The sequence below is a fragment of the Trichophyton benhamiae genome (assembly GCF_000151125.1).
Source record: "Trichophyton benhamiae CBS 112371 chromosome Unknown contix00201_1.exp, whole genome shotgun sequence".
Lineage (NCBI taxonomy): Eukaryota > Fungi > Ascomycota > Eurotiomycetes > Onygenales > Arthrodermataceae > Trichophyton > Trichophyton benhamiae.
Genome location: NW_003315098.1, coordinates 376,574 through 398,534, shown reverse-complemented (window position 1 = coordinate 398,534; position 21,961 = coordinate 376,574). Strand labels below are relative to the sequence as shown.

The following is a 21,961-nucleotide window of genomic DNA, read 5'->3' as shown; positions in this document are numbered from 1 at the left end:
CCCCGCAACTTCGCCTTGCTACCATCGACTTTATAGACATTGGAGTTTTTGTCTTTGCTTCGAAAGAACCCATCTGAAAAGCTTCCAGTGGACGTATGCCTCTCCATTTCAAAAGGGGCATTAATTATTCTTTTTCTTTTCTTTTTCTTTTTCCTTTTCTTTTCCTTTGTTTCTTTCATTTGTTTGAGACACGGTAATGTCTAACTCTTGTGACTATGTGATTCCCGATAAGGCCATATTACGTTTAACCATCTACTCCGTTCGAGATATTTTGGTTCCAGGGGTTTTTACTTTGTTCGTTTGGTCTCCCTCTAACGGATTTTATGCTCGTCTCTACTTCTTCACGTATCGTGGCCCTCTTATTCATACGCGCCTTTAAAGTGTTTGGAGACCTCGCACTGTTTTATCATTCGCATCGGCCCATTGTTATGTTTCCTGTATTATATCTGTTGCACTTCACTTGCTTCCAAGTGTAAAATAGACGCTGCTTCGACGACTTTACGGGCGAAACCTGTACGGAGTATATACCAGGGGTTTCAGGCTCAGAAGAGGTGTTTTGTTCAAATTCAGCACGACACATTGATGACAATATCTAGGATTTTTCCATGCCCAAGATAAATGCGAAATTATTCTCTACCGTCGACAAAAAACTGGTTATATTCTTCAACCACGACCCAGTACGGCCTTCGTGAGCTTCGGATCGGGTTAATTTGCACCTAACTGGTTAAGCTGTTAAGTTTAGTTAGTGGGGGTTGCGGCAGTCGTAAAATATCAGTCATAGATCGTTCCTCCAGTGCCAACTTTCACTATCATATATATATATCTCTGTTCATTCTACGTATATCCAGACTCAAAGCAGGAAAAGCCGAGATGAAAAGCATCAACTTTGTCACAGGAAATAAAAACAAGCTCGCCGAAGTGCAGGCAATACTTCAAGGTACCATCGAGGTCGAGAGTGTATCCGTCGATGTCCCTGAGCTGCAAGGAACGATAGAAGATATCGCTAGAGAGAAATGTCGTAAAGCCGCTGAAGCAGTGAGTAACCCTGCATTTCATGTGTTATCATTCTCAATAAGCCCTCGATTCCTTGATGATTACTGACTTCATGATAAACAGGTCAACGGGCCTGCATTGACAGACGATACTGCCCTAGAGTTTAATGCACTTAACGGCCTACCAGGACCGTATATGTAAGGGTGTCTTAAATTATACCTGTTTATTCCATTTTACTGTGATATTTGCATCTAATGGTTAACATATATCTAGAAAATGGTTTCTCGAGAAGCTAGGCCATGTTGGACTCAATAAACTGGTTGAGCCATACGAGGACAAGTCCGCTGTAACGGTTGCTACGTTTGCCTTCTGCGCCGGACCAGGACAGGAGCCAATTCTCTTTCAAGGAAGAACTGAGGTGAGTGAGCTGTATAAATATTACTACTAGGATCACCCAGGGAGCCCTACCCTTTATCAAAGGTAATTGGTAATATAGAGGGGTCGTCAAATTTATATGTTATATCTATAAGAGTCAAACCAACCGCTGTACTGCCCAGGACTTTTGGATATAAAAGTCCGACCTTATGTTACCCTTTTGATAAATCGCAGGGCCCTTAGTGCTCGGGGACTGCGCCAGAATATTGACAAGGCATAAAGCTGATGAAAAAAAATCAACAGGGCAAAGTAGTTCCTGCTCGAGGGTCAAACCGTTTTGGTGAGTTGAGCAGTCCAGAATTAGCCGGTATGATTTTGCACAGTCAGAGGTTAATATTATCGATACCAGGTTGGGATCCGATCTTTGAATATGAAGGCCAAACATATGCCGAGATGGATCCAAAGTACAAGGTAGCTGCACTTTCTGTTGTCTGATCTCTCTTTACCCATGACGGGCCGTTATGCTGATTCAATATACCTCGAAGAACACGATATCCCATCGATACAAGGCGCTGATGAAGCTCAAGGCGTGGATCGAAGAACAGAAAAAGCAGCAGCAGCTTTAATTCTTCGGAAACCTTCAACCGCTGGGGCTTGAAGTTGCTGATCGCATGGTGGAGGTTACGAAACGAGTGCGACCCTCGAGCTAATCAATCTGACCCTGTGGCATGCGATTGCTTCCAGAAATCTATCCACGATTTTATACGCTGGCAATTGCTCTCAATCGCATCGTCTGTCTCGCTTTCGAGTTCAACCACAATTTCCTCGTCATAAGCTTCTCTGGCCTCCTCGAGTAGCACTCCAAAAATCTCAGCGTCAAGGTTTTCTTGGAGCTTCTCCTCTGAATACGATCTATATAGAACAAGAGTAGACATGTTAGTTAACATTTTTTCTCAGGAATTGGCTCGGGGATAATAGCGCTACCAACTCAAGATGCTGGACTATTTCAAGCTTACCTTGCTGCCAGTCTATCGTAGTGTATGGCGGTTGACGGGCACCTTAACACTACTACAAGATCAATCCATGATTTTGGGAATAGGTCGCAGGCATGCCAGTCAATAAGATACCCGCCTTGTAATACGTCGGCCTCGATTTCGTCAAGCAGCTAAGTTGGTTCATCAAATTAGTATCTAGTTGCGAGTGAGCACACGTATATTGAATACCTTATCCTCGTCAACAATATGGCTTTTGAGCTTTTCATCAAACCCATCGTAGCATCCCCGTTCCTTTGCGACTTGATTTATTGATAAGTGCTTCAATTCTGTTTCCTGCGCCAGCTGCTCGCAGTGAACAGTCTTCCCCACTCCGGGGGTTCCAGTGATAATTATATTTGGCGAAGTTCTCATAGCTCCTTGAGACTAAGTGTTTCCAGGTGTTCCTTATGCGATATATCCTTCTGAGTGAAGGCTGATCAGTAACTAGGTAGATGTCTAGAATGTATCATTTAACGTGCTGTCTATGGTGGATTGATACAAAAATTTCCCCAAAACCCCGGCGCAAAAATTCTGTCACGTGAAGACGGCGACTGCCCGCGATTTCAGGTACCAACTCCAACATAAAGACGACCAAACTATGCGTCATAAACCCTGCCATTTATATTTATCAAAAAATATCCCAAATATTAATAGCACCCTGTCAAAATTTCAGCTAAAAATCAATCCCTATTTGACTTCGGATGTTGATTCCAATGTTGATGGTTCGAGCCTAGAAATGACCTTGTTAATACCCATCATTTCAAGGGAAACTCGGGAACATACATCAGCAGTTCAAAAGTGTCAAATTGTCGCAAATATCTGCTAGTTCTTCGAAAAACTTTCAAATAATTTTCAGGTTTTGTAGTATGGAACTGTGTTCCTATCAGCTTTGAAGTTGCAGGTGATGTTCTGAACATTGGGTCAAAAACAAGAAGGTTAACACTGCCGTCTTGTCGAACTTCGAATCCAATAATTGTCATAGAATGACCTGGTTGTTTTATGTGTCAGTTGATGGGACTCCAAAATAATCGAGAACTTCTTTGGGGAGACTGGGCTGGCATACCCTCATGCTGTAAGTATATCGGAGGGAGATCTGTCTGAACAATATGCTTCCCGGAACCAGATATTTTGTGGTGGAGGAAATATTCCGCCACTATCAAGTAGAGCACCTCAAAGGCCTTGTCGTCTTGTGTCTCAGTACAGACTTTCGGGCGGCACCTGCGCAAGTGTTAGTTATACATCTACAAGACCCAAGCCTGTCAAGGCTGCACGTACGGAATCCCTAAATTCTGGAACAATGCCGCAGCCTATTTCACATAATTCTGATTAGTATGGCCTATGCCTCCATAATTTGTAGGATATATACTTTACCTCAGACGTTCCTATATATTTTCGCGTGCCCTTTATCCCCCCAGTCTCCGTCCGCCCATGGGTATTGAAACCATTATCCCACGCTTGTTCAATCATATCCTGTAGTCTTAATATCGATGGGGTCCTACCAGGAAAGTGTTCACAGCCTGTTGAATTACTGTCCTGGATATAAGACACGAGCATCTGAATATTACGATATCCACAGAATCCTCCTTCTTTTGGCATTTTAAAGATATGCCGAACATTGGCACTGCAGAGATAAGCTTGCTCTACCGAGGAATCTTGTTGGCAGAGCCGAGCAATAAACGGGATAAGATTAGATGTTTCATTCGAGACGGTCTCAACTTTGTGTATTGTGCCGTCCGGGAAAATCTTGTTCTCCCGAGTAATAGCAGGTCCATCTTCAAGCACCTTGCGCAACCACGAAGGCATTTTTGGTTCTCGAGCATAGGGCCCTAGCTCCGTAATCTAGATATCAAATTTGCGCATTAGCAGGGGAGTCCAGGTCCGAACGACAGCAACGCACGTTGACCACAAAAAACAATATAAACACCATACCCCGAGTTGGCCCGCTCTCCTTGTTTTCTTCTTTTGCTTTGTAGCTTTTGCGTTGACTGGTGCATCTCTCTGCCGTTTCCCATCTTGTTTCCCCAGCACCTTGCTCAGTGTGGGAGATAGTATTTCGTCTTCTTCGATATCCCCGGATAATTTCATATCTGTGCCCTTGGTATCAGAGCCTATGATTTCTTCCAGAGCTAGACCCTCTGCGAGGTGTAGGTCTAGGTGGCTCATAAGCTGATCTTCAGTCACTGCTTCGCCGCAGCCAGTTGGGCAGTCAATATATTTGATATCTGTCCCCGCATCTTCATCAGTGTAAAGTGGCGTGTCACCACACCACCACTCTGGTTTTCTGGAAGATCCAATATTTGTGTCTTCCTCTGTTTCTAGGGCAGGCGAAGCACTATTTTCGGGGTGACAGAATTCTACGTGTTGAGTCAAGAAGTCCGCATCAGTGTCAGTGAAATCACAGAATGGACACGATAACGGTTCCGCGCCGTCCATTGTGTTGGAGTGATATATGGGAATCAATAAACCTAGTCATTAAGTCGAATAACTAAATATCGACGTTCAAGCTGAATAGATTGACTGCTGTTGATATGTTTGTCCAGATATTGAATACTTGCAGCCAAGTTTATGACTGTATCTAGGCTGGCTGGTTAACTGCTAGTTACTTTTTGGTGAGTTACCCACTCTGATTGCGCGCCAAGTTAACAGTTGACACTACCTAGTCGAATGCCTGGCTAAACAGCTATGCGCCATATTGGCTAGGAAAACCTCCAGGGAGAAGCTAATATCAATTGGAAACAAGTAAACAAGGTCAGCATCTTTATGGCTTCGCTCTACATATTGACTCTATAGCGTTTTAAGGGCTTCAGAAATAGAGAACATGTTACTGGCGTTGTGACCTTTGAAAACCCACCCACTATATGATCGCAATGATAGTTACAGCGCTCTTACTTTTGGTATCAAATAATGGTGAATAAATAATCAGGTCAGATTTACAAATTTCACATCCGAGGGAAGCTAGGTGTTGTAGGGGGTAAAAAGTAACGAAAAAATAAAAAAAATAAAAAATAAAAAAAAATATAAAATAAATAACGAGAGAGCATGGGTTATTCATTTGTGTTTATCCTTTCCGTCTCACAGATTATATTGCATGAGAGTATTACTTAACTCCAGCACAACAAAATACTTCCAGCCGACCGACCGACCCTGACGGGTTGTTGAGCAGATATATGGGTGAGTGAAGCAGATTGCCTGCCTTTCAATAGCCTTTCCGGATGCATTCCGGGCGAGTTTGCGGGGAAAATCCATTCCCGATAGCCTTTTATCTCAACGGGCTTTCGGTCATTTTTTAATCCACAGCCCTCCAGGCATATTGAAATTAGCATGGCGTTGCGTCCGGATCATCAAGATTATGCGTCGTCCTGCGGGGTCTTGATCCTTGCACGGTGGATTCAAAGTTCTGTCAACAGAAAGCTAGAAACAACAGATCATAATTTGGGAAATCTCACTCAAGGAACATTCGCTTCTTGAGTGATTAACACGGCCAGGGTCAGTATTGTTTATAGACACAAGCTTCGTATCGGCTGGCAGGACTGAGAGCGCAAGTTGTTACGCTGAAGCCGCCTTCGCCCAACATTACGGCTTTCCACGGTCCGTCCCGGTTATCCCAAGTAAGCAAGCATCGCGCAGGGATGGGTATCGATTAGAATGTTGGTAAAGCGCCCCGGGACCCGACATAAGAGTCGACCTCCTTTGCTTGATGGTCTGCCATGGGATCTCGCGTGGCCTCCAGTCCATATTGCCATCGATACCACGGGCCAGACAGCGCTCAGGGATCACCCAGAGTAAGTACAGCGGTTCATGCTTCCGTGTCAGATATCCTCGTTGCATTCTCCTCGACAGGGGCATTAGTCTGACCAGGGTCGTACGCAAGCAAGCACTGCCCGCCTGCAACATATAATCTCCATCTCTGCCCTGCCAGCCCCAGGTTGCTCCTTTATCGTATATCGAATTGGCGGTTTTTCGTTGTTTTGTCGTTGAAATTGCCTTCCCCCTGCCTTTCCTAAAGAGGAAGCTGGTCTAAAACAAACCAAACAAACAAGACAAACAAGGCAAACTTCCCCAAGTTGCTTATCGTCGCTGCATCCACGCTAGTCCAGATCAAGCTTAGCGCCAAATATTGCGTGATCCGGACCGGCGAAACATTCCGCAGTCGGAGCACGGAAAACCCAAAGCGGTTAGTTCTGCCGCAGAAACGCGGTTTTTGCAAGCGGAAAAGGTTATTTTCTTACGTAAGTCCCGATCTGCAAAATTTCCAAAGTTAAAATATTATTGAGTCAGTGCAAAAAAAAAAAAAACGAGATAAGCGGAGGAAAGAGCGAAGCACGAAAAAAAGTTGAACATCCGCGGCTTTTTCTTTGGGGGGGCAAGAAGGATGAGAACGCTTAGATTTTGATATCATCTTCCTCCCTGCCACACTCTTTACTGTCGTTCATTTTCTGCCTTTGCCATTGTTGTCCTGGAACTAAGATCCGAGCAGTCATACGAGACGAGAGACCGGCGGGGGAACCCTAGCTAGCATCCCCCACGAGCTTTGCTTCCGTTGCGAGCCATCATATTTCATAACACCGCCATGAACGGTAATGGACATGTGGTGAACGGCCAGACGGCTGTCATGGCGAACGGAGTCCCGCGCACTCCTCCCTCAGACTGGGTGGTTCAAAAGTTCGGAGGTACAAGCGTGGGCAAATTCGCCCACCAGATTGTTGAGCAGGTCATCCAGTATGTCATACTCTTTTCTCGTATGATCTTTCCCACCAGGAATGCAGCATCATTGCTAACTGTTATTGCTTTGCCTAGACCGAGCACCCTTACAAACCATGTTGCTGTTGTATGCTCTGCTCGAAGCAGTTCTTCAAAGGCGGACGGGACCACTAACCGGTGAGTCAAACGCAAAACGCACCAGGAGAGAAGGTGGTGTGACTCTAAGAATGAGCTGCTAATATGACAATTCAATGTAGGCTCCTACGGGCAGCACGAGAAGCAGAGAACCCACAGTCCTCACAATACAAGACCCTCGTCGATATAGTACTGTCGGAGCACATAAGCGTCGCAAACGATCTTATCCACTCTACCGACCTGCGATCCCAATTGGTTTCCGAGTTTGATGCGGAATGCCAACGGGTATTGAAAATACTAGAAGCTGCTCAAACACTTGGAGAAGTCAGTAGCAGATGCGTGGACATGGTCATAAGTGCCGGCGAGAAACTAAGCTGCCGACTCATGGCTGCATTGTTGAACGACCGAGGAGTTGGTGCTACCTACATTGACTTGTCGGATGCCATAGACTTTGCTGCCGGTGTTCAAGTGCTGGATCAGGAGTTCTACGACCGTCTAGCCAAGCTCTTTGCCGAAAGGGTAAATGCCTACCCTGGCAAAGTACCTGTGCTCACCGGGTACTTCGGCCTCGTCCCAGGAGGCCTCTTGGACAAGATTGGGCGTGGATATACCGATCTATGTGCTGCATTGGTAGCTGTTGGATTGAATGCCCAGGAATTGCAGGTCTGGAAGGAAGTGGATGGAATTTTCACTGCTGACCCTAGAAAGGTTCCCACGGCACGGCTACTCTCTGCCATTACCCCGGCAGAAGCGGCTGAGCTGACCTTCTATGGCTCAGAAGTTATCCACCCTTTCACCATGGAGCAGGTCATCCGGGCCAAAATACCTATCAGAATCAAAAACGTCATGAAACCGAAGGGTAGCGGCACCATAATATTCCCTGACTCACGCTCAGAGCTAGAACGAACCACACCCGGTCATGATCCCAAGTTCTTCCGCACACGAGGCCCTCACTTTTGGGCTCACAGCGAAGGCCCTAAACGACCAACTGCCGTGACCGCAAAACATAAAATTTTGGTTATCAATATTCACTCTAATAAACGATCCCTCTCACACGGATTCTTTGCCGGGATATTTTCTGTCCTTGACAAGTGGAGACTATCTATCGACCTTATCTCGACTAGTGAGGTACATGTTTCCCTAGCTTTACATTCGGAATTACCTCTTCTCAATGGTGTTGGCCGCGATGAATACCAAATCATCGACGAAGACCTTCGTGGGGCAATCCAGGACTTGCGAAGGTATGGAACGGTAGACATTATACCCGAGATGGCCATTTTGAGTCTTGTCGGACAGCAGATGAAAAATATGGTTGGCGTAGCTGGTCGCATGTTCTCCGTACTCGGAGAACACAACGTGAATATCGAAATGATTTCACAAGGTATGACCGAAATTGCTGCTGGTGATCATATGGTTATTCGAAGCTAACTTTCATGTCAATTAGGCGCCAGCGAAATCAACATATCCTGCGTGATAGAAGAACGTGATGCCGACCGAGCCATCAATATCCTTCACACCAATCTCTTTACTTTCCTCGAATAATCTGGCCTCTACGGAATAGGCTAATTGCATCATCTCAAGCGATATTTCACATGCCTTTAAAAAAATATTGGCCAGTTTCATTTTTTTGCTTTCTTTCATCTACTTTTTTTTTGATACCCCTTCCATTATCTAACAATTTCTTCTTTGACTCTTCCGTTGTTTCTCCCGAAGATATTAAGGATATGAGAAGTGGCTATGCCCCATTCCAACAATGGAGCTAGACTTGCAAATTCTACATCTGCATAACCTGTCAAGGCGCTAGCTGCGAACTAACAAGGGTTAAACACTGTTTTTTTTGTTGTTATTTCAGCGATTTTTTTCCTTTTCATTTGCCTTGGGCCAGCTTTGGCCTTAGGACAATAATAGACAAAGGCATCCAATCTCTGCCTATGCTGCAATATCAGCCATATACAAAATACCTCCGCAATGGAGACATTTACATAGAAAATATACTCCCTACGGAAAGCTCTACTCAATGCTTCCATGATACTTAGCTATTGTCCACTGTCACCAGTTCAACGCCAACCAAAGAAATGAGAATTATCTCGTATCAATTCCATCTCGAATTCAGGCCAACCATCCCTTCATTTTACAAACAGTCAAATAATTGCTTCGTATGCATCTTCATTTCACTTGAATCAGCGGTATACATATAATACAAGGGGCTTAACCCGCTTAATCCCTACAATGGCAGGAAGCAAGGCAGCCGAACCGTCCATCCCATCCGGCATGTCGAGAGCCAATTCTAACCCAAATAAGAACTAGGTACGTCTTCAACAGTAGCAAAACTATACAGTATCCACGTAGCCAACAAGCTCGTTGTGTACTCGTCATCTACCCTCTCGGTCCCGTCATAAATCTCGAGGTTCTCGTCTATTGGCTCCCTCTCAGAGATTCCAAGTGGTTTATGACAGCGAGGTTGGCGTCCATCCATCGGTTGACGCAATTTTGTGCGCACGACGACTCATTCTTCTCCAGTGTATTGCGGCTGATTTTGCCCTGAATGCATTTTGTCCAGCATACGTTGGTAAGATGGTGGACCGCTAGACCGAGGAGGAATACTTATTAGCTATGGTTTGAACTTGCAAATATCTCCGCTAGTGTATCCGGAGAGTAGAGATGCGGGGCGAGGGATAGATGTGATAATTACTTTGCTGGACTTGTATTTTTTGCTGTTCGTTGCTAAGGATTTGTTGCAGGTCTTGTTTGTCTGCTGGAGAGAGCTTGGACGGGTCGATTTGGACTTGCTGCTCCATGCTTTCGGGGTATTTGGCTGTTGGTTGTTTTTTGGGATGGTGTACTGAGATGAGGAAGCGAAAGGTCGTCCGCGTGAAATAAACAAGTGCAATTGGTGTCTGTTGTAGAAGATCAAATTATTCGTGTTGGACTGGATGTAACTTTTTTGATAATGTAGAAAAGCCTTTGAAAAGACAAAAACCCCAAGGCGGCGAGCACCAGCAGAAAAACATATTACGTAATATTTCAAGCTCAAAAAAAACAAAGTTTCCGTCCGCGATAAGCAGCGCAGCAAGCCAATATTTGAAGATTTGATATAAGACACACGACCAGCTGCTGTTTGACATCCCTCTGGCCTCCTTCACATTCTCTCGATACCTTTATCCGACGGATCTGATTTCCTTAGAAGCATAACTCAGCAAACTCTCCAACATGCCGCCGATCCGCAGCGCGCGAACCCGCAAGGCCCCCCCAGATGGCTTCGACGATATCGAAGATACCCTGCTTGAATTCAGCAATAAGATGAAAGATGCTGAAAACGCCTCTCACGAAGGCAAGAAGAGACACGAGGTATTATGGCCCATATTCCAAATCAGCCACCAGCGTAAGTCTCCCCTGTACCTTTTCATTTTCCCCCAGCTGTACACTCCCCTCAACTGGGCACAGGGGCTGATGGGTTCTCCGTACGTACGTACGTTGGATAGGGTCCCGATATATATATGACTTATACTATGAGAAAGAAGCGATATCCAAAAAGCTTTATGACTGGCTACTCAAGAACGGCTACGCGGACGCCAACCTGATAGCTAAATGGAAGAAACAGGGCTATGAAAAGGTACGTTTTTACGCACCGGAGTTTTTTTGACGAGGGTTGGAAGGAATGAATGAAGCTGACGTTGTATAGCTGTGTTGTCTACGATGCATTCAGACCAAGGAAACCAATTTCAACGCTACTTGTATATGTCGTGTTCCGAAGGCGCAGCTGAAGGAAGACCAGGGAATACAGTGTGTGAGCTGCGGGTGTCGCGGTTGCAGTAGTAGTGATTGAGACGAATCTCTTTATTTTTGAGGTTCTGATTGGGACTTGGATTTGGACTTGGACGTGATGCACTACAGATGGACAGGCAGAGGCAGACAGACAGACGGGTGTGGAGACACATGTCTGTCTTGTCTCTTGTCTATGCAGATGCAAGGAATCGCGTGTGTGACGGCATTATTCATTTTTCTTTTCTTTCGGTGGTCTGGAAGCGGCGTTCCATTATTTGGTTTCCAAGCTATGATGATGGAGTTTTTTTATTATATGTGTTTCAGCCTGGGCTTTGTACTGTTGGTTTGAGTTCTTATCTCTTGCCATTGGATTTTCGATATTCGTGTTTCTTAGAGTCGCTGCTTTGAGCGATGAATACTGTATAGATACCCACCAACTCCAAAATATGCTATACATGAATATAACATTAATACGATCTTCCACCATCATCAAGGAATAGGAGAAGAGCTCAGTGTGGATATAAAATGGTAAAAATAAGTGATATTTTGTTCAAGCGGCATCTTGACTGCAAAAGGCCATCAAACACCAAAGTAAAACAACATAGACAGAGAAACAGGAATTAAAACTCGTTAGCCATGATCCATAAACATCAACACATTAGGGTCATTGCAAAATTCCGCCCTGTTCCCGTTCCCTGTCCGTGTCCGTGTCCGTATCCCATCCCTGTCCGTTAAAGCACCTTTGCAAATAACAACAAACTCCATGCTAAGAAATAGAGAAGCAACAAGTAAAGTGGGGGGGAGGATGTGGAATAGGTGGATGGAGATAAAAGGAATGAAGAGGATAAAAACCCCAAAAGCAATGCAAAGAGTTTTGTTTTAAAAAGAAAAAGGGAAGCCAACCCACAAAGTCCCCGACTGGCCCTGACTTTACCGCCCGAAAGATACCAAAAACATGACCAAATAAAAGATGACGGGGGAAAAAAAAGGCATGTACCAACAATTTAACCACATATTCTGCCAGTCAGAGCAGATAGGCACGACTGGCGTGAGATAAAGAAGCTCGAGGGATGACAATAGTAGAGCAAGAAATAGAGGGGAGGTCGGGATGAGGAGTAAGCGGATGCAGGAGAAGGGAGGCTGATGTATATGTATGCTGGTAAGAGGATGAGCAAAAGGACCCAACATGCGAAACCAAGGGTGATAATGACCCAAATGGCGGTCCAAGTGAGAATGTAATATGATCATTTTTTTGATGATAGTTATAATCGGGTGTTAAGATGAGTTTGATAATGGCAATTGTCCATGTGGTCCAAGAACTGAAGACCAATCATGTTGTAATAGAAAGAAGTATGGGCGGCTCAAAATCGAATGCCGCCTCTAGGACCATGGCTCGAACGCGAGGTCTTACCAAGGAACTGTTTGGGAGACCGTTCTTCCTTTGGCTGTCCAATTTTCTCGAATCCCTGCAAGAGATCTACGCCGTCGACGTCGCCTGCACCATCTTCGCTGAAAAGATTGAATGAGAACAGCTCATCGTTAGCGGCGTCGTTATAGCGACTCTGGTCAAGGCGTTTGCAAGGAGACTCCTGAAACCTGTAGGCTTTGGACTTGTCGATAGGTGTCTTGAGGCGGGTGTTGGCGCTTAGGGCAGTGATGTCAGCGAGAACACCTGCTCCAAGGCCGTCACTCTTGACAGAGCGCTTCTCAGGGGAGCAGAAAGGGGGAGTGCCGATGCTGGCGAGGAATTGGTCTGAGAATGGATCAAATGGCAGACGGAGATTGTCATTGGGGGTATATACTTCGTCATGGATGTTGAATGCCGGGCTCCATGGCTGTTGGAGCTCTTCACCCAGTCCAAGACGCTTGATTGGGGAGTTGACCATCTGCTGGATCTTCCGACGATGGTTCTGGAGGTTAGTGTTAGGGGAGAGGAACGCTGGTGGCTTGACTGGCTTCTTAAACTTGATAGCCGGGGTCAAGGGGGCAGCATGGATGGAGATGTATTCATTTCTAAGGGGTGATGAGCCGACGGTGGCCTGTGCTGAGTCTCGGAGAGTGCCGAGACGCATAGGGCTGATATCATGAGAGGAAGATCGAATACGAGCGATCTCCTCTTCAGCACGGCCCCGTTTGATACGCGGAGGTTCGATATCTAGCTCTGATGTTAAAATATGACCAGCAGCAACACGGGGCCTCATGGCTGAAGACTCGAGGGAGGAGTAATAACCACTGTCATTCATGTTGGAGGGCTTACTACCGCGCCTCTTTGAACGCGAGACACCGGCCGAGGACGAGGTAGGCCGTGAGGGAGTTGGAGGGGTAGCCTGACGGTGGAATATGCGTGGGGCAACTGGTGGAGACGAGCGCATTGCCTGTAGCGGCGAAGAGAAATGCTGCTCTATTTGCGCCAGAGATGGGGCCAGTTGCTCATCACTAACGTCATCTTCCTGAAGAGCTGGGTCGGAGGCAGGGAGGGTGGCATCAGACGAGAGATCTTGAAGGTTTGACGCTGGAGCCACGTCCTGCGACTCAGCAGTGGTGGATGGTAAATAATTGATGGTAGAAAGACCCGTATTGCTTGATGGCGGGGGTAAGTCTGGCTGTTTTGGCGTGCTCAAAGGCGGCGGCACCGCCGACTGAGGTTGGGAAGCTGGAATGGTAGACATGATGGGTGCTTTGCGGAAGGGTTTGTCCTTGAGGAACTGGCCCTCCATTCCAGGCTCAATGATCCAGTAGTGGCCCTTTCCGGGGTCGTCTTTGGGCCGTTCTTGCTTGATAAACGCCTTGTGAAGACTGAGGTTATGGCGGATGCTGTTCTGCCATCCAAAGTCTCCAGCACGGTAGAAGGCAAAGTTGTCTGATATCCACTTGTAGATCTGAGACAAGGTAAGACGGCGGTTAGTAGCGCGTAGGATGGCCATTCCTATGAGAATGGCATAGCTGTAAGGTGGTTTGGAGCCGTCATCCTCGACGGGGGGCATCTCATGGGGTTCTGGCAGCCGGGGGGTAACAGGAGGCGGCTGCTCGAGCTCCTCACGCTTGAGCTTCTTTGCAGCAGGCACCATGTCACTGCTGCCGACAGTGAGTCTCCGTTTGGCTGGAGCATGCATCCCTGAAGCCGTCGAAGCAGAAGCAGACGAGGCAGATGCAGAGCGGGAGTGGGAGTGAGAAGCTGAGCGTGGTGGCGGAGGGGCCAGAGAAGAAGAAGAGGAAGAAGAAGAGGAGTGGTTGTGCTGATGGTGGAATGCCGTCCTGCCGGCAGAAGAGGAAGAAGCAGAAGCAGAAGCAGAAGCAGAAGAAGAAGACCCAGAGGGCTTGGGAGGCACACTGGGGAACGTGGTGAAGAGCGGCAGGCGTGAAGAGGGCGGCGGCAAGGGACGCCGAGCCTGGTGGTGCTCCTGAGAAAGCGGCTTCTTCGCGGGCGAGTCTGTGGGAAACCGGGCAGGCTTTGGAGCCGAGATGGGGAGGTATTCCAGCTTGTTGCTGTTGTGTGCGAGGTGGGCGCTCGTGCGACGCTGGTGCTTGATAGGGGACGTGCTGCTGTGGGCGCAGAAGGGGTCCAGCGAGGGCGGGTTCAGGACGAGGTCGCGGTTGTTCCTGGCCGAGTTCCCCAGGGGTTGCAGCGGCATCGGCGACGGCTGCAGCTGTTTACGCTGCGACTTGGGCCCTGCGCCTGGCTGTGACGACGATGATGCTGTTGATGATGAGGAGGAGGAGGAGGATGATGATGATGTTGATGCTGATGATGGATGTGATGCTGGCTGTGATGCTGGCGCTGGTGGTGCGGCGCCTGGAGGGTCCTGGTATATACGCAGCGGCGGCGGATGGCGCGTCGAAGCCATCGTGAAAACGGCAGCGACGGTGAAGACGAAGCCGCAGACGGTGATAGTCAGTCTCTTGACGCGTCGAGAGCGTCTGGTTCACGCGATCGATGGTCGTGGTGGTGATGAGGAGGCCGCTGGTGATGGGCTCGTCGCATGCGCAGCGCGGCTAGCAGTCGATAGTCGATAGTCGATAGAAGTTGATAAAGTCGATAGCAGTTGATAGCAGTCGATAGCAGTAGTCGAGAGAGTAGTCGAGAGTCGCAGATAGCTGTGATGTCGCTGTCGATGATGCTGTCGATGATGCTGTCGCTGTGGTGTCGCTGTTGATGGCGATGAGATGGCTGAAGGAGCGAGAGTGGGAGGGGAGAAAAAGCCGGCGAGTCGCAGTTCTTTAGCTGAGTCTTGCTTGCTTGCTGGCTGGCAGCTGAAACACGCAACGCCAAAAAGAAGGCTCGCTGGTTGGCCACCGCCGGATCTCGCGCCGCCTGCTGGACGGAGGATAAGCAATTTTAAGAATAATAGCAATAATATAATACAATGATGATGATGATGATGAAATTGAAATTAGCTACTCCATACAGCGAGAGGAACTGCTTCTCCCTGTTTCTCCCTGGCCGCTGGGTCTCGCTGCTGCTTTTTATTTGCTGGCGGCGGCGGCGCGGGCGATGCGACTCAGGCGGGATTCACCGCAACTCGCGCGGGCTCTGGCTGAGTCGATCTACCGCAGGCTACTGTACGATTACGGGGCCCGCCAGGCCCAAAAAGCCTGTCCACTAGGGGCCCGGCGGAGAGCAGAGCCCACTGCCAGCGCGTTCGGGCAGAGACGAGCATGGAAGACAGGGCGGCGAGGACGCCCAGTCAGGCCGCAAGGTGCGGGCAGGAGAGGCGAGTCAGGGGCCGGAGAAAAGGAGCAGACAAGCGCTGGGGTTGCATCCAGGGACGGACTTGACTGGAACTACATAGAGTTGGCTTGATTTTGTTTGCCGGCTACGGAGTAGATGTGGCTTTCTTTTTTTTTTTTTTTTTTTTCGTGTGTTTATTTCTTTAATAGTAACGAGGATGGCTAGCAAGGTCCGCGGGACGACCTCGACCGGGCGGGTTTTGGATCATCATGATATCTTTGGTAGCATTTGTTTCTTTCTTCTGCTTGTTGGTTGGCGTTGTTGTGTGTGTGTTGCAACAGCCGGTTGATATCTTTGGTAGGTCACATAAAAATTTAAGAAAACAGCAGAACCCCGTCTCGTTTTTTTCCCAACCCCATTAAACAATTCCAAGCTTGGTGGCTGCAATGTCGAGCGCATCAATGTCTGGCGTTAGTCGGGCAAAGACCTTCTTCGAGCCGTCCGGTCTGCAGCACCGTTAGCATCACCCTATATTCCCACGAAAAAAAAAAAAAAAAAAAAAATATCAAGAGAGACGGTTGAACCCACCGGATGAGAGTGTTAAGCTTGACGGTATCTATGTCGTAGAGCTTCTTGAGAGCAAGCTTGATCTGGCGCTTGTTGGCCTTGACGTCGGCAATGAACACCAGCGTGTTGTTCTCCTCGATCTTCTTCATGGCAGACTCGGTGTTGAGCGGGTGCACAATCACCTGGTGGTAGTCCATACGGGGGACATGGGGAATCGACTTTCGGGGGTACTTGGGCGATCGAGACAGCTGCAGAGTCTTTGGTCGGTGGAAGGTCGCTGATGTTCTGACCTTGCGGACTTTGTGCGAGTGAACCTGTCGGACGGCCGTCGTCGTTAATCTTCAATTCTTCTTCCCTCCCCATTATAGCCAAATAGTTTTAAAAACTTCTCGTCTTTCGCTTCCTTTTTTTCTTTATAGTTGCTCCCCCTTCAATGGACATAGCTTACCCCCTTGATGACGGCCCTGGAGGCAGCACCAGCCTTGGAGCTGGCCTTGGTGGCTGTATATCACCTCGAGTTAGCATTCATCTCCCAAACGCACAATTCGCATCCTCTTCTCATATAGATAGATTCCAGATATCGGTGGATATCGGGCTTCCTGGGATCGCTTCGTCGCCGGTACCGCGCATCGACGGCATCGGGGGCAAGGAATACGCACCTTTCTTGGTATCCTTGGGAGCCATGGCTGTCGATTCACGGCGAAGTTCGTTGTCGCTGGTGGTGTCTTTTCGCTGCTTCGAAACGCGAAATTCTTCGATTTCGTCGACTTTTTTGCTTTTCGTCAAATTTCTCGCTTAGTTGAGTTCGTGGGGCACGTGATGCTGACTAAGACAGACTCGCAGAAGAAACGCCGACAATAGAAGAACTGCAACTGATAACTACAAGTAGAAGACATAGAATAAGAGGAGGAGAGAAAGAGAAGGAGAAAGAAAGAGTCGAGGAGGGCTGAGATGAAGAGGAAAAAGTCGCTGGCGCAGGGACGGCCGCCGACAGTCAAGAAGCCGGCTGCGTCGCTGTCAGCCAGGGCAACCCGAGACCTCATCCGGAGCCACCACCAGCTACACAAGGCGCGCGCAAGGGCAGCAGCAGAAGGCAACGAGGAGCTGGTGCGGCAGCTGGACAGCGAGATAGCCGCGAAGGGCGGGCTGAAGAGCTACCAGATCGCCAGCAAGAAGGGCCAGTCGAAGGAGCGCGGAGGTGATTCCAGCCATGTCCTGCTGCAATGGCTGAAGCCCAAGTTACTCGGTGCCATTCAGGGCCAGCCAGACAACGGCACAGGCAAACTGCGAGTACTAGAAGTTGGCGCGTTGAGTAGTAGGAATGCTTGCTCGATGGTGAAGGCGCTGGACGTTACGAGGATCGACCTCCATTCGCAAGAGGCGGGAATACTGCAGCAAGACTTTATGGAACGGCCATTGCCAACTACCGATGGGGACAGGTTTCACATTATCAGCTTGTCCCTGGTGCTCAATTACGTCCCCGATCCCGTGGGCAGAGGCGAGATGCTACGCCGGACAGTCGAGTTTCTCACATCGAGTGTCAAGGACGACGTTCTGCCAGCGCTCTTCCTAGTACTACCGGCTGCCTGTGTGTTGAATTCAAGATACCTGACCGAAGAGAGGTTAGACGACATCATGGCATCGCTCGGATACCAGCAGCTACAGCGGAAAGTGTCCTCGAAGCTCATTTATTACCTCTGGAGGTACACTGGTGTCCACGTTAGGACCCAGGGGGCTGCCTTTCCAAAGCAGATCATCAACCCGGGGCCAGGCAAGAATAACTTTGCCGTTGTCTTGAAACCTTCTGCTTGATAACAACACATCGGTATACAGCATCAAACTGCCATGCTGTAGAGAATATCAATCAAGGAATCTCCCCGGTGGTCAACCATGGGTACGTGAGGAGTTCCTTGGTTGTCCTGCGGTTCTCTGGACACGGCATTAGAATGCCTCGGACAAAGTCGAGGATCATCTCCTTGTTTCTCCCGCTGAAGATCACTTCAGCCTTCTCTAGACTGTTGTCCTTGGGAATCGGACAATCTGCTATCCATTTGCCTCTCGCCTCTATTAGCTTCGGACACGGCAGAAGCTCAACGTTGGACTTACCATCTTCAGAAATGAATTCTTCCATCGGATTCCTTTTTTGGGGCAGATCCAACGGCGGTGGGCCTAGCAGCCCGATTATCTTTGCCAGGTGGGCTCGAGTGGTATAATAGGACTTCTCCGGACTGGGGTCTGTCCCATAGAACAAGTGGCTACCCTCAATAACGTCCCAGATCTGTGGCTCTCTTGCCAGCCGTGCCCATTATTAACATTCAAGGTTCAAAAGAGGAGAACTCACCATGGTTCCAGCATTCCATATACCTGCTGGGTAGCTCCATGGTGCCTGAAGCAGAACCTCGGGAGATCTGTACACCTGTGGCTGTGCATAGTGATCTCGCTTAACGTCCCCGTCCCATTTCGCCAACGTCACCTAGCACCATTATGCCCCAGTCGTTCGGCTGGCCAAACCGCCCGGACTTGTACACCGGAGCGCCATTGACGTATTTTCCGTGGAGATGGCGTTACCGCGTCTTCCTGAATAAATAACTCGAAGATTTCATCGTCAACAACTGCATGCAGTCTATTACCTGCTCTGACATCTAATTATACCTGTTGCAAGATATATTGATCTGCGAGTCTCGGCGTAATCTACCTGTGTGGACGAGCCTTCTGAATACTCTCTGTGTGAAGATAGTCAAGAGACAAAAGAAGATGTTGTAGATCAACCTTCAGCAGCTCTACGGAGAACCGGCTGCTAACATTTCTATCGAGAAGGTCCAGTGGCGCTTGAACAAGGAATTCGTGCTCCTTTCCCCCGTTCCGCTCAATCGGAAACATCTCCACAGCTCTTCTGACGTGCCTACACCCAGGATGGGACTGGTTCACTCTCGCAATCGCCTTGCACGTTCGGACTTCCCTCTCGCAGGTCCGGTCGTGGTTCCGCGCGCGAATATTTTCAATGCATGATAGCCGCCGTAGCGAATGTCCCGAGCCAGCCAGACGGTTGGCGTCCAGCCGTATCCTAGCTTACCTAGTACCCAGTAGGAAGAATATACGTCATCGATGTTGATGGAGCAGTAGTGGCCTGCTTTGAACATCCCATTGCCCTCTTCGAGTATGCTGCTGACAGGAACAACCTCAATGCCACCCCTTGGGAATTGTAGACGACCCACCGGAGCGCAAGTGAATGCATCCTGTGTCCATCGTAACATCCGAGCCATCGGTATCTTCACTCCTGCACCCTCCCTTGCATCTCCGGCGTAGTTACTCGCACATCTGTGTTTTGTCGATGATGATATATCAAACTTCAATGCCCAACTTTTTCACTGCTTACATAATCATTAGACCTGACTTTTTTTTCACACCCCACAATCAGTCGTCGAGTTCACTGATGATTAAAGAGAAAAACCACATCTTCGACACGCTGAGCCGGCCAGTGAAACAGTCAGATACGTCTAATACGGCGTAGAGCGTTGGTTTAACGGTTCTCGACTTTTACCGGCCTGCGTGGGCAGTCAGGCTCACCGATCAGGTCCAAACCGAATAATTTGGCTGCATCTTGGGCTGAGCTGAGAGAGCCATCTATCCAACATGAGCGCGCCGCAAGGAGCAGGCGAGGCGGAGAAGAACATCGAGATATGGAAGGTCAAGAAGTTGATTAAGCGCCTGGAGGCAGCGCGTGGAAATGGAACTTCAATGATTTCGTTGATTATCCGTAAGTTGGATAATGCTGCCCAGGTGGTTGTGTGCCCCGCTAACTCTTCTCTACAGCTCCAAAGGATCAGATCTCGAGAGCAGCGAAGATGTTGGCTGAAGAATTCGTATGTTACCTATACCCTGATGCTAAGATCAGTATAAAGAACTATTATTCTAACAAATATCTTAGGGAACCGCGTCTAACATCAAATCCCGAGTTAACCGTCTATCCGTTCTGTCGGCCATTACGTCTACTCAGCAGCGTCTGAAGCTGTACACCAGGGTTCCTCCAAATGGTCTTGTGGTCTACTGCGGCGAAATTATCACTTCCGAAGGAAAGGAACGTAAAATCAACATCGACTTTGAGCCGTTCAAGCCTATCAATACCTCCCTTTATCTCTGTGACAACAAGTTCCATACCGAAGCCCTCAGCGAACTTCTCGAGTCCGACCAGAAATTCGGCTTCATTATCATGGATGGAAATGGTGCACTCTTTGGTACTCTATCCGGAAATACCAGAGACGTCGTGCACAAATTCAGTGTCGACTTACCCAAGAAGCACGGTCGTGGTGGTCAGTCTGCTCTGCGTTTTGCCCGTCTCCGTGAGGAAAAGCGTCACAATTACGTCCGTAAAGTTGCCGAACTTGCTGTCCAGAACTTCATTACTGCCGATAAGGTCAACGTTGCCGGTTTGATTCTTGCTGGTTCTGCCGATTTCAAGAATGACCTTAACCAGTCCGATCTCTTCGACAACCGCCTCCAGTCCAAGGTCATCAAGGTCGTTGACGTGTCATATGGTGGTGAAAACGGATTTAACCAGGCTATTGAACTTTCCTCCGAGACTCTCGGCAACGTCAAGTTTATTCAGGAGAAGAAGCTTATTGGCAAATACTTTGAGGAAATCAGCCAGGATAGCGGACGTGTTTGCTACGGCGTTGAAGATACCCTGAAAGCACTCGAGCTTGGAGCCGCTGAGACTCTTATCGTTTTTGAGAACTTGGACATCACTCGTTGGGTTCTCAGGCCTTCCAGCGGATCTGACATCGTACTCCACACCACCAAGGCCCAGGAGGCCAACAGAGAGCAGTTCATGGACAAGGAAACCGGACAGGAAATGGAAATCGTTGATCAGGGATCTCTCCTTGAATGGCTTGCTGAGAACTACAAGGATTTCGGTGCCACTCTGGAGTTTGTTTCTGACAAGTCTGGCGAGGGTAACCAGTTCGTCAAGGGCTTCGGTGGTATTGGAGCAATGCTCCGCTACAAGGTCAACTTCGAACAATTAGCCGATGTTGAAGAAGACGATGATGAATTTTACGATGGTATGTACTGCACGATGGCTTTTACATTGTGTACCGATATGCTGACCCATTACAACTAGATTGACAATATGGCGACCTCGCGGGTTGCGAGGACGACCGCCCGGAAATCCCGTCGGGGAGTGTTCTGACGACTAGCCCTTTGAACCACGTCAACCGCGTCAAGGGCAATACAAACGCATCAGCCGTTCAGATCTGTGCCCCACATCACCTCGCCAGCTCGAAGCTTCTCAAAGGTACGTTTTATAACGTTCTCTCAGATTGGTCTCTACATAGTATCACTAACTTCTCCTCCTTCAGGGCCATCCAAGCTTCGCAACGTGGCCACCTCGAATTAAAGTGGCCATAGCAGAAACATATGCTACGAGGGTAGACTGTTTGACGGACGTTATTCCAGCGTATCTTCTTCGCTTCGTCAAAACCCACTTCATAGTTGAAGACCGGATAAGATCGATGCCTTTTTTCTTTTTTTCGAATCTGCTCGCTATCATTTCAGATTCGAACTTGAGCTGGGATAGCACTTCTCGGTGGAAACCTTCTCCTCCTTGCTTCCTACTAAATGATTTAAATTGTGTGCTTTTTCTGCTGTCGTCTTCTTGCGCCCTGCCTCGCTCTATGATTTGGAATATGAAAGCCTGCGCTTTGGAGTTTGATGGCATAGTTCT

General features: G+C 48.2%; 10 protein-coding genes across 10 annotated transcripts; 5 read left to right on the top strand and 5 right to left on the bottom strand.

Annotated features, from left to right (window-relative positions):
• Positions 1–605: 605 nt before the first annotated feature.
• On the top strand, positions 606–1,101 carry ARB_00885 (uncharacterized protein; the record flags this gene model as incomplete). Its single annotated transcript, XM_003012956.1, has 2 exons — positions 606–688; positions 795–1,101. 2 exons carry the CDS (start codon positions 606–608, stop codon positions 1,099–1,101), a joined length of 390 nt encoding a protein of 129 aa, XP_003013002.1.
• Positions 1,102–2,078: 977 nt separating this feature from the next.
• ARB_00884 (uncharacterized protein) lies at positions 2,079–2,303 on the bottom strand (the record flags this gene model as incomplete). The annotated part of the gene is made up of 1 exon (XM_003012955.1): positions 2,079–2,303. The coding sequence occupies one exon, from the start codon at positions 2,301–2,303 to the stop codon at positions 2,079–2,081; it is 225 nt and encodes a 74-aa protein (XP_003013001.1).
• Positions 2,304–3,728: 1,425 nt separating this feature from the next.
• Positions 3,729–4,835, bottom strand: ARB_00883 (uncharacterized protein; the record flags this gene model as incomplete). The annotated part of the gene is made up of 2 exons (XM_003012954.1): positions 3,729–4,241; positions 4,332–4,835. The coding sequence occupies 2 exons, from the start codon at positions 4,833–4,835 to the stop codon at positions 3,729–3,731; spliced, it is 1,017 nt and encodes a 338-aa protein (XP_003013000.1).
• A 2,137-nt stretch (positions 4,836–6,972) lies between these two features.
• Positions 6,973–8,666, top strand: ARB_00882 (uncharacterized protein; the record flags this gene model as incomplete). Its single annotated transcript, XM_003012953.1, has 2 exons — positions 6,973–7,280; positions 7,361–8,666. 2 exons carry the CDS (start codon positions 6,973–6,975, stop codon positions 8,664–8,666), a joined length of 1,614 nt encoding a protein of 537 aa, XP_003012999.1.
• A 1,782-nt stretch (positions 8,667–10,448) lies between these two features.
• ARB_00881 (uncharacterized protein) lies at positions 10,449–10,881 on the top strand (the record flags this gene model as incomplete). Its single annotated transcript, XM_003012952.1, has 2 exons — positions 10,449–10,620; positions 10,721–10,881. 2 exons carry the CDS (start codon positions 10,449–10,451, stop codon positions 10,879–10,881), a joined length of 333 nt encoding a protein of 110 aa, XP_003012998.1.
• A 1,397-nt stretch (positions 10,882–12,278) lies between these two features.
• Positions 12,279–14,848, bottom strand: ARB_00880 (forkhead transcription factor (Sep1), putative; the record flags this gene model as incomplete). The annotated part of the gene is made up of 2 exons (XM_003012951.1): positions 12,279–12,322; positions 12,415–14,848. The coding sequence occupies 2 exons, from the start codon at positions 14,846–14,848 to the stop codon at positions 12,279–12,281; spliced, it is 2,478 nt and encodes an 825-aa protein (XP_003012997.1).
• A 1,242-nt stretch (positions 14,849–16,090) lies between these two features.
• Positions 16,091–16,923, bottom strand: ARB_00879 (uncharacterized protein; the record flags this gene model as incomplete). Its single annotated transcript, XM_003012950.1, has 4 exons — positions 16,091–16,178; positions 16,261–16,553; positions 16,688–16,740; positions 16,899–16,923. 4 exons carry the CDS (start codon positions 16,921–16,923, stop codon positions 16,091–16,093), a joined length of 459 nt encoding a protein of 152 aa, XP_003012996.1.
• A 267-nt stretch (positions 16,924–17,190) lies between these two features.
• On the top strand, positions 17,191–18,051 carry ARB_00878 (uncharacterized protein; the record flags this gene model as incomplete). The annotated part of the gene is made up of 1 exon (XM_003012949.1): positions 17,191–18,051. One exon carries the CDS (start codon positions 17,191–17,193, stop codon positions 18,049–18,051), a length of 861 nt encoding a protein of 286 aa, XP_003012995.1.
• A 1,821-nt stretch (positions 18,052–19,872) lies between these two features.
• Positions 19,873–21,358, top strand: ARB_00877 (uncharacterized protein; the record flags this gene model as incomplete). The annotated part of the gene is made up of 3 exons (XM_003012948.1): positions 19,873–19,996; positions 20,053–20,102; positions 20,168–21,358. The coding sequence occupies 3 exons, from the start codon at positions 19,873–19,875 to the stop codon at positions 21,356–21,358; spliced, it is 1,365 nt and encodes a 454-aa protein (XP_003012994.1).
• A 234-nt stretch (positions 21,359–21,592) lies between these two features.
• ARB_00876 (uncharacterized protein) lies at positions 21,593–21,955 on the bottom strand (the record flags this gene model as incomplete). Its single annotated transcript, XM_003012947.1, has 1 exon — positions 21,593–21,955. The coding sequence occupies one exon, from the start codon at positions 21,953–21,955 to the stop codon at positions 21,593–21,595; it is 363 nt and encodes a 120-aa protein (XP_003012993.1).
• Positions 21,956–21,961: the final 6 nt, after the last annotated feature.